At 35.6% G+C, this 16,455-nt stretch overlaps 1 protein-coding gene across 2 annotated transcripts in view; it reads right to left on the bottom strand.

Annotated features, from left to right (window-relative positions):
- The window catches only part of LOC309609441 (lymphotactin-like), a 99,537-nt gene that overhangs the window by 6,835 nt on the left and 76,247 nt on the right, over window positions 1–16,455 (bottom strand). Inside the window, exon 3 of one of the 2 annotated variants that reach the window (XM_082350943.1) lies at window positions 1,555–1,702. In XM_082350943.1, coding sequence (XP_082207069.1) covers window positions 1,555–1,615 — 61 coding nt within the window. In that variant the 5' untranslated portion in view covers window positions 1,616–1,702. Of the gene's footprint in view, window positions 1–1,554; window positions 15,116–16,455 lie in introns of those variants that run through there. The other variant, XM_082350942.1, reaches the window with a different exon arrangement.

A 16,455-nucleotide genomic window follows, 5' to 3' on the forward strand; every position in this document is an offset into this window, starting at 1 on the left:
AATAACTTGGAAGAGTTAATAATAGTAAGGGTTTTCTAAAATCTAAAAAGGGTTTCTAAGTGCTGATTTCCTCCTAAGTTGAAGAGGCTGGTATTTGCTTCTCAAGGAAGCAAATATTCTCAGAGATTATTTCTCAGAGAAATATTCAGCAAAACAGCATCTAAAATAATAGCTGATGATGACAAAGTTTGAGCTACGGTGTTGCTGATATCAGAAGTCTTTCTATAAACATGAAACTGAGCAGAAGGTATTCACTAACATTGCTCTTCACCTCTCCTTCTCTCCATCACACAATATCCAGCCTGTACATTCTTAACCCTCTACATTTGCCTATTTATTTATTTATTTATTTTTAATTTTTTGCCAATTTATTTTTAATGCTGAACTATCTCTGAACCCAGTGAAAGAGGGAAATACCCAAGTGTCTACAGTCTTCCTCAGTCTTCTTTCCCCTACCCATACATGGGTTTCCACCAAATGGCAGAATATTGTCTCAGAAAAATGCCAGCAAGCCATGGTTAAGACAACATTTGTCTTAAACTTTTTGTTTCAGCAATATTTTTTTATTTGGGACACAATTTCAGGGAGTTCCAGACATTGCCATCTTTATTTACAGACACCCTTGGCATCCATGATCAGGTTCAGATATTCTAGTCTAAGTAACAAGTTTATGGATTAGGAGGTTGAAAGGAGAGCTAACTGAAACAATAATTATACCCAAAGTATATTCTCTTTTGTTGCCAGAGCCGCAAGGAGAAATACACTCCAACCAGCTGGGAAAAAATGATCCTTTAAGAAATATGTGTAGAATGCTCAGGTAAGTCTCAGTGTAGTTAAGTCTCATCTGGGTGTGTCTTGTAGGTTTATTTGATTGTATATAAGACATTGATATTTGTTAGCACTTATGGTCTCTTATAAACTCAAGAAATTGATCATCAGTGGGAACAACATTCATAGCAGTAATAATAGAATCTCCTACACACTTAAAGGTAATATTGGTTTCCTGGGTATGAAGGTATGAGCTACCAGTCATTTTTGTTTTAATAGAAAACATTGATTTCCTTCAGAACATACACCCTCTAGCTCATTCCCGCATTGTGAACTCTCAAAATTTGGAGAATTTTCAAGAACAGTACTAAATAGGCAAAAGCTTCAAAGTCGTCATCACCATTCCACAGCTAACATTAATCAAGAAATTAGGACTTGTGTGGAAACCTGATAAGTGATCATAAGATTTATTTCATTTTAATCCCGGGTAAGCGTATCAGTTATTACATTCTTCTTATAGATAAGTAACCATAGGCACAGAGAGGTGAAGAAATTTACCCCAAATCACCCAGTTGTGAAAAATAGGAGCCCAGATTGTAACCAAGTTTTATCTTCAAAATCTACAAAGTCTCCTAGAGTCAAATTATTCCCATTTTGCACATGGGAAGCCTGAGGCTTAGCTCGGAGAAAGTATACTCCAGTCAAAGCCTGAGTCAAAACCAAAATGTGTGGCCACTGCCTGCATATGTAGATGCTGCTTATCTCATAAATAAGATTTTGACTTACCTTCCACAGTGTATGCAGCGAGACAGCAGATCCCGAGGAAAGCCAGAATGAGAAGTCTCATGGCTGAAGTCCTGCTGAGCTGTGCAGCGAGAGGCTGAGGAACTGATCCTTTCAGTCTCTTTTATTCCTCCAGTGATCAGCGCACTTCCTGTGGTGAGAGGGGGCTTTCGAGATGGGTGTGGAATCACGGAAAGTCTTTGCAATACTGATGCTTTCTTTGGTTGAAAAAAAAAGTTCCTTTGTCCCCACTCATACTAACCCAACACCTTGTGGCCTTTTCTCCTCCTCCTGTGGTTAATGTGTCCGTGAAACCAAATATGTGCACAAAAGAAACATAGTTGTCTCATCTCCTGCCACCAGTCTAAATTCAAACCTTCCACTGCACACATGCCCCAAGGCCATGCCAGTGTCATGGCCCAGCACAGGGACAGTGTAAAGGAAACAAGGTGGGTGGTCACTGTGGTCCATCTCCCCCTCCTGCCTCATGTAACATCAGCTGTGACATGAGGCTTCCACCACTGTGGATCCTAAGCCCAGTGACGCCTTAGGGAGGTGAAGGGATGCTGTGGCTTCCCTGAGCTCCTCACTCCTCTGCCTTAATCTTCTTCTTTCTCTCCTCTGCCCTCATTCAGGTGATCCCTTTTCTTTACACCAGCCTCCCCACACACCCAAGAAACATTTCAATAATGATGATTGGAGCCTGTCTATCTGCACGGGTTTGCCTTATTTTAATTTAATACATACATTTTTAAAAGATTTTGAAAAGTTGTCCTGAGAAAAACGTTATTTTGGAAAAAGAAAAAGGAAATTATCTATAATCTTACCATTCTGACTGTTTTCATTTTTAATGTTTTTCAATGAGTATCTATCTGTATATATATGTTTGCAGAGTTGAGACAATTATAAAGACTATTTTTACATCTATGTATATATGCTGCCATGTTTCTTCATAGTCTTCATGTTTCTACTCTAAATAAACACATACACAGGCACTTAAACCATTCCCTTATAACTTATTGTTATATAGACCACATCTGTAAGGTAAATTTTTATTAATTACACTGAATCTTTTGCTTTCAATCACCAGACGTAAGATTACTAGGCAAAATCATATGATCATCTTTATAACTCTTGCTACATATTGACATCTATACTTCCCAAAATGTAATTTCCATTTGCAATGCTTCCAGCAGGGTTTCAATGTATTGACTACAATACAACCTATCTGGCACTCAATTTGTTGTTGTTGGTTTTGTCTTGTTTTATTTAACATAAGTATCTATAAAATGCATTTATTAATTAAAGGTTTTGTCATTACCATTCAGGGATATGAAAATAACATTCTGATTAAATATATGTATAGCTAAAAGTTTTTGCCATCACTCTTAGGGATATGAAAACTAATTCCTATGCTTCTATAAAAATTATAGGTTAACCTCTAACATACTTTTCATTAATGGCATTTAATTTTCCACCCAGATTTTACTCAGAAATTCAAATAGCTTTTTAGTTATCTCCACCTGGCTACACTGTCATTTCTTAAACTTTGAACACATCTTTCTACTCAGAATGCTTCTCCTCCTATTACTCTTTGACATCGAATAATGTGTTATCTACTATTCAATTTCCAAATACAGATTACTTGGGTCATCTTAGACTCATTGCTAGCCACCCATATGTTGTTCTCAACCAAGCTGGACTAAGTATACCTTCAAAGTAGCTCTTCTGTATGTCTTCTCCTCTCTCTCCACACTGCTCAAGGCAAGACCCCATCACCCCATCACTTGTTAGGACTACTGCAGTATACCAACTGATTCCCCAGGCTTGGGTCTCCTCTGTTTCCAATCTATTTTCCACAGCATTGCCAGAGTAATCATTCTAAAGTCTTGATCTAATCAGGTTGTTTTCCTGCTGAGAACCTCTTTGCTACTTCCCATTGCCTACAGGATTCATTCATTGTCATATATAAAGGTGTTCAAGATATAACACTGCTTCTTTTAAGACTCATTTTCCACCACTCATGCACATGCTCCAAAACATCTAGCCTTAATAAATGTCTGTGCAGTCAACCAAATGGGCCATCCTCTCTTCTACTCCCAATATATGGCTTCCGTTTTCTGGAATGCTTATCCCAGCTCCCTACATAATTATTTGTAAACTCCTCCTCTTTCTACAAGTTTTTCTGAATTCTCTAGATACAATTAACTTGTGCCATCTTCAATGACCTCTTGGAACTTTCTAGCCACCACTGTTCTATCACTAATCTCATTTTATTCTCCTACTCAATTACATTTCTTCATCTCCCACTAGATGGCAAGGTCCTTGAGAGCAGGTATTTGCCTCAGTGCTGTCTGGGTCTCTGGCACTAGCAAAATGTTTGCTATATAGTGGACGCTCACCAAATGATTTTTGAATAAATGAATTCTTTTCAAAAGACCAACATTATAGTATTGTACATTAAGTAAAGGATGAACATCTAAAAACATAAAACCAGAAGACTGTGCCTATGTCTTCCTCTCATGTTTATAGTCAAATAGACAAACTGACCAATGGCTGAATTTTTACTTAGCATATTGAAATGGAATTTCTTAAACTCTGAGAATGAATTATTCATTTCAATTGTTCAAAGCATGCACTGCAGTCTCTAATGGAGAAGAAATAAGTAACCAACAAAAAAGTAGAAACCTATTGCAAAATGGGCATAATCTGCTAATGTGGACGTTGATTGACAACCAGTTGAAAGATATTAGAACAAATTTTTCTCATCCTTGACTCCTCTCTTTCTCTTACATGCCACACCCAATCTGTCAGAAAATACTGTTTTCTCTCTGTCTTCAAAATACAATCTAAACCATTTTCATCACCCCAAGAGACCCAACTCCAAGCCACCCTCATTTCTCACCTGGATTAGCAGATTCATGCAACAGCCTCCTAACTGATTTTCCTAATTCCTCCCTTATTTTCTTTTGGTCAATTTACCACCCTGACAAAGGTAATCATTTCAAAATGTAAGTAATATGTTACTTCTCTGTTCAAAAATCCTTCAATGGAGAACATTTTCATGAGTGAACAGCAAAGTCTTTTTTTTTTCTAAGTATTGTTTAATATATTTAGATGCTTTGCTCTATGTTAATCACTTGACCCTAGAGTAAAGGTTAAAGGGCAAAAGTATTAAAAATTAATATAGCTACCATAATTTGTTAATGATACACAATATAAAAAAGGAAAATTAAGGCATCAAAAACATAAAATGGAGTGGGGATTAAAATGGATAGAGTTTTTGCATGCACACAACGTTATGTTGATATAGTAGGCTGCTATATTTGTCAGATGTTTATGTAAGCCTAACGATAACCACAAAACAAAAACAGTATATATACAGAAGAAAAGAGACAGGGATCAAAACATATTACTATAGAAAATCATCAATTCACAAATAAATTCAGCAACAGAGGAAAAAAGAAACAAGGGGACTACAAAATAACTAGAAAACAATTGAGATGGTATCAGTAAGTCCTTAATTATCAATAATTACTTTAACTGTAAATGGATTAAATTCTCCAATTAAAAGGCCTAAAGTGACTAAGTGGGTTTTTAAAAAAGACGTAAGTACATACTGCCTACAGAGACTCACTTCATCGTTAAGGACACACATCAGCTCAGAGTAAAGGGATGGAAGAAGATATCCCATGAAAATGGAAACCAAAAGGGAGCAGGGCTAGCTATACTTATATTTAGACAAAATAGACTTAGGTCAAAAACCATAACAAAGTGACAAAGAATGTTATTTGTCTAGAATGCAAAGACTGTAAATATATACAGTCTTTACAAGGGTTTACAAGTACCTCCATGACCTATGTTCTCATCTCCCATTTACTCTCTGACATCATCTCCTGCTACTCTTCCCCCTCTTCTTTCTCCACTGCAGTCACAATCACCTCCCTGTTGTTTCTCAGGCATGTCAGCATCCTCCTGCCTTCAAGTCTTTTCACCTTCTGTTTACTTCACCTGCTATTTTCTTCCCTCAGACATAAGCATGCCTCAGTCCCTTACTCCCTTTAATCTTTTACTCAGATAGTGTTTTCTCATTGTGGCTTTCCTTGACCCCCCAATTTAAAAGTGCACACACATACCAATTCTGGTATCACTTGATTTCTCTTTGCTGCTCTACTTTCGTTCATAGTACCTAGCACCTTCTAATATAACAATAATTTACTTTTTTATTATCCATCATTTTCCTGGAATTGTTTGTTTGTCTTTTTCATTTCCTCAGAGTCTAGGTCAATGCCTTGCACAAAGAAAGTGCTGAGTTAATATATCCATACTAAATGTAAATGTATAAGAATGCATAAGTGTATGAGTGTGTAAGAAGGCATAAGCACACATAAAACATTTGTACCCGCAAAGTCTAGTACTCTGGAAGATCAGTACCATTTATATATGATTGACCACAGAGTGGAATTGTAGAATCCTTTTTTGAAGGAAAACATTGCTTTTTAACAGAAGAAGGTATAAGCATGAAGGGTGAAAGCAAGAAAACTCAATATATTTTCTCTTTTCTTTTTACTGTATGGTTTGAATATTTTGATTCATCTGAAAAGAAAATTAATTCATATTTTATCATATGTAATATGTAATTCACATAAAAATTTCTTCTTCTGTAGAATGCATGTTTGTATAATATTCCATTTTTCTATTGGATAATTTGTCATTTTCTTATTGATGTGTATGATTTCGTTATGTATTTCCATACTACTTCTTTGTCTTTTATAAGTGTTGCAAATATTTTCTCTCAGTTGGTAGCTTACCTTTTCACTTCCTTTATGATGTCTCTAATGGGCAAAAAAATATTAATACCAATGTAATCAAATTTATCTATATTTTATTCTATGGTTAGTACGTTTGTGCTTTAATAAATTATTTTCTTCCCCAAAGTCAACAAAACTTACTCCACTGAAAGTTTTAAAGTCATGTATTTGACACTTAAATTTTTAACATTTCTAGTGGTTATTTCTGCCTGTAGTGTGACATAGAGATCCAAATGCGTTTTTTTCCTCTTTAAATAACTGAATTTTCTAGCTCTGGTTTTGAATAGTTCTTCCTTTTCCCACACTACCTGTCACATATTAAAGTTCCACATACATGCGCATCTCTTTCAAATTCTCTGTTCCATTGGTAAATCTGTCTATCCTTGACTCATACAATTCTATTACTATTTAATTACTATAGACTTATAATTTAACCTTAATTTCTAGTAGGGCAAACCCCCTTTCCTTAATCTTTTTCTTCAGAAGTGTCTTGGCTTAAGTTCACTGGTGATCATGAAAATGTAAATCAAGCCACAGTGTGACCCCACTTTATTCCCATTCAAATGGCCAAATTAAGTCTGATAGTACTACTGTGATGGCAGAGATATGGAGCAACATGAATTACTCATGGCATTAGAAATTGGTACAACACTTTGAATAGCAGTTTGGCATCATTGTGTAAAGCTACACATTTGCATACCCTGAAGCTCCAGAAATTCCACTCCTAGATATATACTTAGAGAATATCAAAAGGAAGGAGCACATAGATAGGAGTTATTTGAAATGCTCAAGTTATTTGAATGTTAAGTTGGAGGTAGGTTACTAGTGGAACATTACACAACTTAATTAATTGTATAAAAGAAGGTCATATGTAGACCAATGATGATAACCTATAATTCCATAACTCAGATTGGACTAACTGCTGTAACAAGCAAACAAAACTCTCACTGGCATAACACCAAAAAAAGAAAAAATAGTTTACCATTCACTCACACAAAAGTCAATGCAGAAGTTCCTAGCAGGTTGTCTTTCTTAAGGGCGCTTCTCCAAAATGTGACTCAGGAATCTAGTCTGCTTGTACCTTTGAGCAAAACTATCCCTTACAGCCTGGGAGTCCTTTTCTTCCAGCTTCATAAAGGAAATGAAACAACACGAAAAAGCACACCTACTCTTAACTACTTTGATCTGAAACTGACACTTTTTCTTTGGTCGCATTTCACTGGTAAGAATGAGTTATCTGGTCCCATCCTAGAAGCAAGGACAGAGGGGAAGAATAGGGTGCATCGGGGAAATGTGATCTAGATCTGTGTTTGGAAAGAAGAGCAGTTAAGGTCTAGCATGCCCTGCCTCAGCCATACAGCTGTGATTAATCCAATTGTGCACCTACGGTTCTGGTTATTTTTATCCCTAGTAAACAAGTTTATTATTCTTCTACCATTTCCTTTCTATTTTTTCTCACATTTTCATTAAAATATAATTAACATGCAGTACTGCATAAGTCTAAGGTGTACAGAATAATGATTTGATCTACCTACATCCTGAAATAATTATTACACATCCATCATCTCATATAGATGCAACATTAAAGAAATAGAAAAAATTATTTTTCCTGTTATGAGAACCATTAGGATTTACTCTCTTAACAGCTTTCATATATAACAAACAGCAGTGTTCATTATATTTGTCACATTGTGCATTAATCACTAGTACTTATTTACCTTACAGCTGGAAGTTTGTATCTTTCAACTACTTTCCTCCAATCTCCCCTCTCCCCTCCCACCGCATCTGGTAACGACAAATCCAATCCTCTGTTTTTTCTGTTTGTTTGTTGGCTTGTTTGTTTTTGAAGTATAATTGACCTAAAAAACTATATTAGTTCCTTGTACACAACATAGCGATTCAATATTTTTATACATTTCAAAATGGTCACCCTGATAAGTCTAGTTGTCACCATACAAAGACAGTACAAAATTATTGACCAAATTCCCCACACTGTATGTTTCATAACTGACTCATTTACTTTGTCACTGAAAGTCTGTACCTCTTAGTTTCCCACACTTATTTCTCTTCTCCTCTCACCCCCCTTCCCTCTGAAACCCACCTGTTATTTTCTGTGCATCTATCTCTGTTTCTGTTTAGTTATGCTTGTTCATTTGCTTTTTTTTTAGATTCCACATATAAGTGAAATTATACACTATTTGTCTTTCTCTGTCTGACTTATTTCACTTTGGATAATTCTCTCTAGGTCCATCCATGTGGTTGGAAATTGCAAGATTTCATTCTCCTAAGGTTCCATTTTTAAAAGGACAAAAATAAAAGAAAGATTACTACAACTATTTTCTTTGAAACATAATTGCAGTATATTTTTCTTATATTGTACTTAGTTTTTTCCCTAATTTAAAATAGCATTGTCATTTTTTTGATAAAAACAGTATGATTATTGCAAAAAAAGTCAAACACTATAGAAAAAAATTTTTAAGAAAAATTCACCCAAATCCCACTACCCAGAGATAACCATTTAACCATTATTGATGTACCTTCTTCCAAACATCTCTCAGGTAAATATGCCTACACATATATCACTTCACAGTCTTTTTACAGCGTTCAATGGCTGTAGGTTTACTGTACATTTGCAATGTGAGAGGCTTTGTGCTAAGGACTCAAGGGCATTAACTCATTTATGAATAACAATATTATAAATTAAGTAGAATTATTATCTATACTTTATAGATGAGAAAATTGAGGCTAGGAGAAGTTAAGTAATCCACACACAATCCCAAAGCTTAGTGATAACAGAGTGAAGATTCAAACTCAGATCTGCCAGATTCCAAAGCCTAAGCTTTTAAGCAGTGCCCTATGCTGTCAGATATTCTCTGATGCACTTACAATTCCCTATTGATAGTCTCTAGGTTATTTCCTTTCTAAACCCCAGACCACACAGCAACAAGGATAGCCATGTTCTTGTTCTCAATGGTGAAAAACTGAAACCATTTCCACTAAGATCAGGAACAAAACAAGGTTGCCCACTCTCACCACTATTATTCAACATAGTTTTGGAAGTTTTAGCCACAGCAATCAGAGACAAAAAAGAAATAAAAGGAATCCAAATTGAAAAAGAAGAAGTAAAACTGTCACTGTTTGCAGATGACATGATACTATACATAGAGAATCCTAAAGATGTTACCAGAAAACTACTAGAGCTAATCAATGAATTTGGTAAAGTAGCAGGATACAAAAGTAATGCACAGAAATTTCTTGCATTCCTATACAGTAATGATGAAAAATCTGAAAGAGGAATTAAGGAAACACTCCCATTTACCATTGCAACAAAATACCTAGGAATAAACCTACCTAAGGAGACAAAAAACCTGTATGCAGAAAACTATAAGATGAAAGAAATTAAAGATGATACAAACAGATGGAGAGATACACCATGTTCTTGGATTGGAAGAATCAACATTGTGAAAATGACTATACTACCCAAAGCAATCTACAGATTCAATGCAATCCCTGTCAAACTACCAATGGCATTTTTCACAGAACTAGAACAAAAAATTTCTCAATTTGTAGGAAAACACAAAAGACCCCGAATAGCCAAAGCAATCTTGAGAAAGAAAAACGGAGCTGGAGGAATCAGGCTCCCTGACTTCAGACTATACTATAAAGCTACAGTAATCAAGACAGTATGGTACTGGCACAAAAACAGAAATATAGATCAAGAGAACAGGATAGAAAGCCCAGAGATAAATCCCCACACATATGGTCACCTTATCTTTGATAAAGGAGGCATGAATATACAATGGAGAAAAGACAGTCTCTTCAAAAAGTGGTCCTGGAAAAACTGGACAGCTATATGTAAAAGAATGAAATTAGAACATGTAAAAGAATGAAATTAGAACACTCCCTAACACCATACACAAAAATAAACTCAAAATGGATTAAAGACCTAAATGTAAGACCAGACACTATAAAACTCTTAGAGGAAAGCATAGGCAGAACACTCTATGACATAAAGCACAGCAAGATCCTTTTTGACCCACCTCCTAGAGAAATGGAAATAAAAACAAAAATAAACAAATGGGACCTAATGAAACAATGAAATTCTCTCACTTCATCCCAGCTTACCCTTCCCTCTCCCTGTGCCCTCAAGTCCATTCTCTACATCTGTGTTTTTATTCCTGTCCTGTCCCTAGGTTCTTCATAACCTTTTTTTTTTTTTTTAGATTCCATATATATGTGTTAGCATACAGATTTGTTTTTCTCTTTCTGACTTACATCACTCTGTATGACAGACTCTAGGTCCATCCACCTCACTACAGATAACTCAGTTTCGTTTCTTTTTATGGTTGAGTAATATTCCATTGTATATATGTGCCACATCTTCTTTATCTGTTCATCTGTCGATGGACACTTAGATTGCTTCCATGTCCTGGCTATTGTAAATAGAGCTGCAACGAACATTGTGGTACATGACCCTTTTTGAATTATGGTTTTCTCAGGGTATATGCCCAGTACGGGGATTGCTGGGTCATATGGTAATTCTATTTTCAGTTTTTTAAGGAACCTCCATACTATCCTCCATAGTGGCTGTATCAATTTACATTCCCACCAACGGTGCAAAAGGGTTCCCCTTTCTCCACACCCTCTCCTGCATTTATTGTTTGTAGATTTTTTGATAATGGCCATTCTGACCGGTGTGAGATGATACCAAACACTAGTTTTGAAAGTTATTCTGTGAAAAAGGAAGACAGGGGTCCATTTCCAGGTAGTTTGGGAAATTTTGTGTTTTATTAAATCACAGTGTATATCACCATGTTAAGGGTTCTGAGAAGACCTGCAGTAAAATTCAGCTAACCCAGATTTTCCTAAATATTTTTAACTTACAGAACAATTTTTCAAAGAAGACTTAAACCAACTGGAGACGTATTTTAGAGATACTAATGCAGAGCGTTGGTATCTGTCTTAGGAGGGTCATAATAAAACAGGTGTGATTGGAGTGGGTGCTAAACATAGTCACTCTCCAAAACTAGAGCCTGTCCTAGAGCAAGAGAGGTTGGAAATATTTTGATGGTGAATTCAACACAGGTATGGAACTTGATGCTATTTGGAAATCCAATTGGATTATACATTTTTCAGTTGAATTACCCAGCCTGGGGAGAAATCTTGACTCTGTGACAGTTTTCTCCATGATTACTACTCTGTTTCTGCTTATTTTCCAATAAAATGTGTAATTGTACATCTTGTTTTTCTCACAGCTTAGAAAAAATATTAGGTCTTAATCAGTAACCAATTAAAACAATAACTGATGCTTTTTTTTCAGAAACTGCTAACAATGAGTGCTTAACTTTTACAGGATTTTTTTTTAATAAACTTACGTTGAGATACTGTGCAAAGAGAATTAATTTTTTTCTCCTGAAAACAAGAATTATATAGAAAATATCTATTTATTTCACTGGCATGAACTTTGAGTAATTATAGTCAAATCTGTAAAATTTTATTTAATAAATTAAGTCACTGGATTTTTTTAAATTAGTGAATTCTAATGAGCTATGCTGGACAGATATTATCTCTAAATGATTAGATACTGTTAATAAGTCTATACTAGTAGCATAGCACATACACCCACCTCATGTTTTGTAAATAAATTTTCATCAGAACACATCAATGCCCACTTGCTTACATTTTTTATGGATGCTTGCACACTGCAACAGCAGAGTTGGTGAGTTGGTCTTCAAAGGTTAAAATATTTGCCGTTATAGAGTTTGCTGACCCCTGGGTCCCCCCTGATTTGTAGGTATTATTGAAACCAAGCTATGTTTAATATACTATCAATGATGTAAAACATGCAGACAGAGAAAAAAAGACTAAATAAGTAAACCAAAACATTTTTGCGCATTCCCTTAGGAAGTTATCAAGTTCATGGTCAGGCTGGCAGAGTGAGGAAGACATCCAGTAAGAGCTAGCTTCTGACATTTCAATCCCCTGTGTCATTTATTAGCTATTTAATTTATTTATTCTCTGTTAATAAAAGTATATGCCACTAACAGGCAGGCACTTCGTCATTAGGTAGGTTTGTATTCACCTTTGTTCCTTGATAAAAGGTACAGTCACCAAAAAGGACTCAAAGAACTTTCTAAAAATGTTTGTGGTTATCAAAAGGTTAAAAACTATTGCTCTCCACTATATGGGAATGTGTTACTCAGGGCCAGGGATCCACAGGATCAAGCAAGATCAAGGTGACAGAGGAAATGTTGCATGTTGATCACTGTACAGAAGTTGCTTAAACGTAGTCTTGTTTACATTGTTCATTGTTCACAGATCAATAAGGAAGCTGGACAGGCAATCCAGTCAAAGTAACCAACTCTCCAGGGAAGGTTAGGTTAGGAAGAAGAAGTGTGCTTAGTCTCTATGATGTCAAGTCAATCACTTTGTCGGGAATTAAAATTAGTAAGCACAGGAGTCATTTTTGGTTTTGTTTTCCTTTATTTCAGAAGTCGGCATTTTGTGGTGCAGAATTCAAACATTTATGGATTTCCTAAACTGGATGTCAGGTAGACTCAATCTGCCTGGAAAGAAATATACCTGAGGTCCAACATCCATGGGCAGCAGCGATCCTAAGGAGCCTTTCCTTGAGAAACCACATACTGGAATGGGAATCATGAGCTGTAAAAGCAGATCATTCAATCTTATCCTGATCCTGGTTCAGTTGATACAAGATGTGTTACATGAAGGAGAATCAAGATCATCCTCACCTCACAGACATCAGAATTAGAAACGGAACATATAACTTGTCTGGATCATAGGAGGAACTCAATAAATGGTAGTGATTACAATCAAAAGATAGACACTGAAACCATCACAAAGACTCTGAAACTAGAACCAAACCTGTCAGAGAAGTTGGTGACAAAGAGCGGAATGTGGTTTTTATCAGAGTTTATGATTTTATTTTTATGAATACTAACGATTGATTTTTTGCAGTCAGCCAAACCTATGACCCTCTGTTTCCCTTACCTGATCTCCTCCCCATATTTGAAATACCAGGAGGAAGATGTATGTCACTAGACACCTTTAACCTCAAGCAGGAAGACATTTCTATCTTCCCAGTGAAAGGATCAGTCACAAATACAATAAGACCTTTATTGTGGAAATATTTGTATGTGAGTGTTATGGATTACCTAACTCTCTGATTAACCAAAACAATTTTTAATTTTATTCTTTACTGAAAATTTTTCCAATTTTTTTTCTGATAGAGCAGAAGGAAAAAAACCTGAATCCTTAATGTCAGAGCCTCAGTCAACACATTTAATATTAGTGCCACGGGCCAATAACCAATACACAGAACCTAGAAGGATTCTGACAATGTATGCATTCACTTAAAGAACATATGATACTAGATTGAACCTGAGTGGGTCCCCAAAATTGACTGTAAAAACAAATTGATCAAATGTTGTCTTATCAGAGTCTTAGCCTGGATATTCCATATAAAAGAGCAGTTACCATCCCACTCCTAAAATTTCTTGTCACCTGCTTTATTTGGACTCATAACTCTTATCATCACCTTTGACACGTCTTTGTATATTCTGTGTATTGCTCTTCTCTCCCTACTAGAATATAATGTCCTAAGAGCTGAGACTGTTTCAGTCTTGAATTCTCAGTGCCTATAATGTAGGAACTCAATAAACATTTATTGATTAACTAAATGAATAGAAACTAATTTTCTTCTTTCTTCTAAGAACTAAAAAGAGAAGCCCTGTTCAATTTAACTTGGAGCAAACTATTATACTTTACACTGATATTATCCTAGTATGATGAAATATATGTAGAGGGAAAAGGTTAAAGTATATGGGGACTAGGATAGAACTTAAAAGTGATCTAGCCAATCCACTATCTTTTTATGAATGGGAAAACAAATTACACTTATGGATGCACACAGTTCAATGCATTTTGAGAAATGAATGCACCTCTGTAACTAGTACCACAAGATATAGAACATTTCTATTACCTTTTGCGTCCTTTCCCACTCAATCTTCTCCATCCCTGGGCCCAAGCAAATACTGATCTGCTTTCTGTCACTGTAGATTAGTTTGCCTGTTCTAAATTTTATATAAGTGGAAGCATACAGTGTGTAATCTTTTGAGTCTGCTTTCTTTTACTCAGCATAGTGTTTTCAAGATTCATTTATATTGTTCCATGCATCTGAAGTTCATTTCATTTCATTGCTGAATAGTATTTCATGGCATGGATTTAGAACAATTTATCTAGTCACCTGCTGATGGACATTTGGATTGTTTCTAGTTGTGGGCTTTGATTAATAAAACTGCTATGAATACTCTTAAAAAGCACATTGCAGTTATGGGCAACACCAGGAAGCATGCCTATTCTGTCATAGCTCTTGGCAGGTCTCAGTGGAAGTCAGAAGAAAGACCATCACCAATTTAAAAAATGTAATATATATGGGGAAAAAGATTAATGCATTTGTGTTTTTGCTTTTCCAACTACACAAGACAGAGCCCCCGTGGAAAAAGTACGCAGTGATAGGTTCATGTGGTGGATGCATGCCTGCACACTAGTCTTCCCCCCATCACCTGCAGGGGCTCCTTTTCTGCTGATCCTCTTCGCAGTTCACTGCCTCCAACCAGGACAGACATTAAAGTAAAATTAATTATGAACTGCATTGTGACCTGGGAAATCTACACAACTCTAATCCATCTAGTTCCTTTCTGTAAAAGACATTACTCAAGTAACTTTTAAAACTTTCAAAGTGTTGATCATCATCTTTTTAAAAGTTGTGATTTGTACACGTAATTGCATTATACAGTTTCATATTTATGGTATTTTAATATCTTTCATAATAAGCCATAAATGTAAACCTGTTCCTGCAAATTTCCCTATAATACTTATAAAAGTTTTATACTCCCCTTTGCTACTTAGCTAAGTTTATTTACCTTTTCCTTCTCTTGATGCCCGTGATTATTTTCCTTTGGGTCACAATCAATAGTCTACAAAAATGAGTCACCACACCTGCACTAACATCTACACTCCCAGAGCCTGCCCCTTTTTTAGTTCTTGTTTCTTCTTTTCTTCATGTCGTTTATATTATCCCTGCTCTAGGAATTTACTTAATCCTTGTATTTTTATCTCCTATGGAATAGCAAGGTCCATTAATTACTGAGTTTGCCATCAAAATCAAGGATGGAATCATCCTCCCACTGGTAGAATCAGTTGATAGTCCTAACATTTAAAAAACATGTCTTTAGATATTCAGCATCTGGATTTGTCTTACATAGTCAAAATAAATTTGTTAGGGGCAATTACATTTGCATAACTGACATGAAAGGAGTTTAATAAATGTGTAAACTTTGCTTATTTGTGCTTAAAAAGTTAGTGTGAGGAAATGCTAACCCTTTTAGTAAACAGTTCCTAGAAGTGAATGTATTGAAAACAATTAGACAAAGTTACACGCGCACTTTAGGTATTTCTGGAAGGTATTTTGGTATTTCCACCAAAAAAAAAAGTGCACGTATGGAAGTTCAAGGAAGCAAATATCAAAATGAAGAAGACTTTTCTTTTCCATTCAATGAGGAGAAAAGAGTGAATTAATTATTCAGGTATTATGCCTATAATGGAGTTAGTCATTGAAATATATTAATGTGGGTTTGTTCCCTTTCCACATTGGTGTGTGTAGTGGGTATTTGCCAGAATGGTGACAATATGACTTCCTATGTCTATGGACATTCCCCTATCATAGTCCTTTTCCTCAGCGTAGAGTCCTGAGTCCATTACCAACCTGTCATTGTCATATGGCTTAGACTGAGCTAATCAAACTACCACTACAAGTTTGGATTTAGAAGAGTTCACTATGCAGATAGAAGGCTCCACATAGCCATATTTTGGGAGAGTTTTATGATTGTGAACAAAAGCCTTGGAGTTTGTTTTTAGCTAACTGACTGTTCAAAAATTTTTTTATTGGAGTATTATTGATTTACAATGTTGTGTTAGTTTCAGGTGTATGGCAAAGTGAATCAGTTATACATACAAATATATACACTCTTTTTTATTGACTTTATCTTTAAAAGCAGTTTTAGTTTCGCAG

The sequence above is a fragment of the Balaenoptera borealis genome, assembly GCF_965194805.1.
Source record: "Balaenoptera borealis genome assembly, chromosome: 1".
NCBI lineage: Eukaryota > Metazoa > Chordata > Mammalia > Artiodactyla > Balaenopteridae > Balaenoptera > Balaenoptera borealis.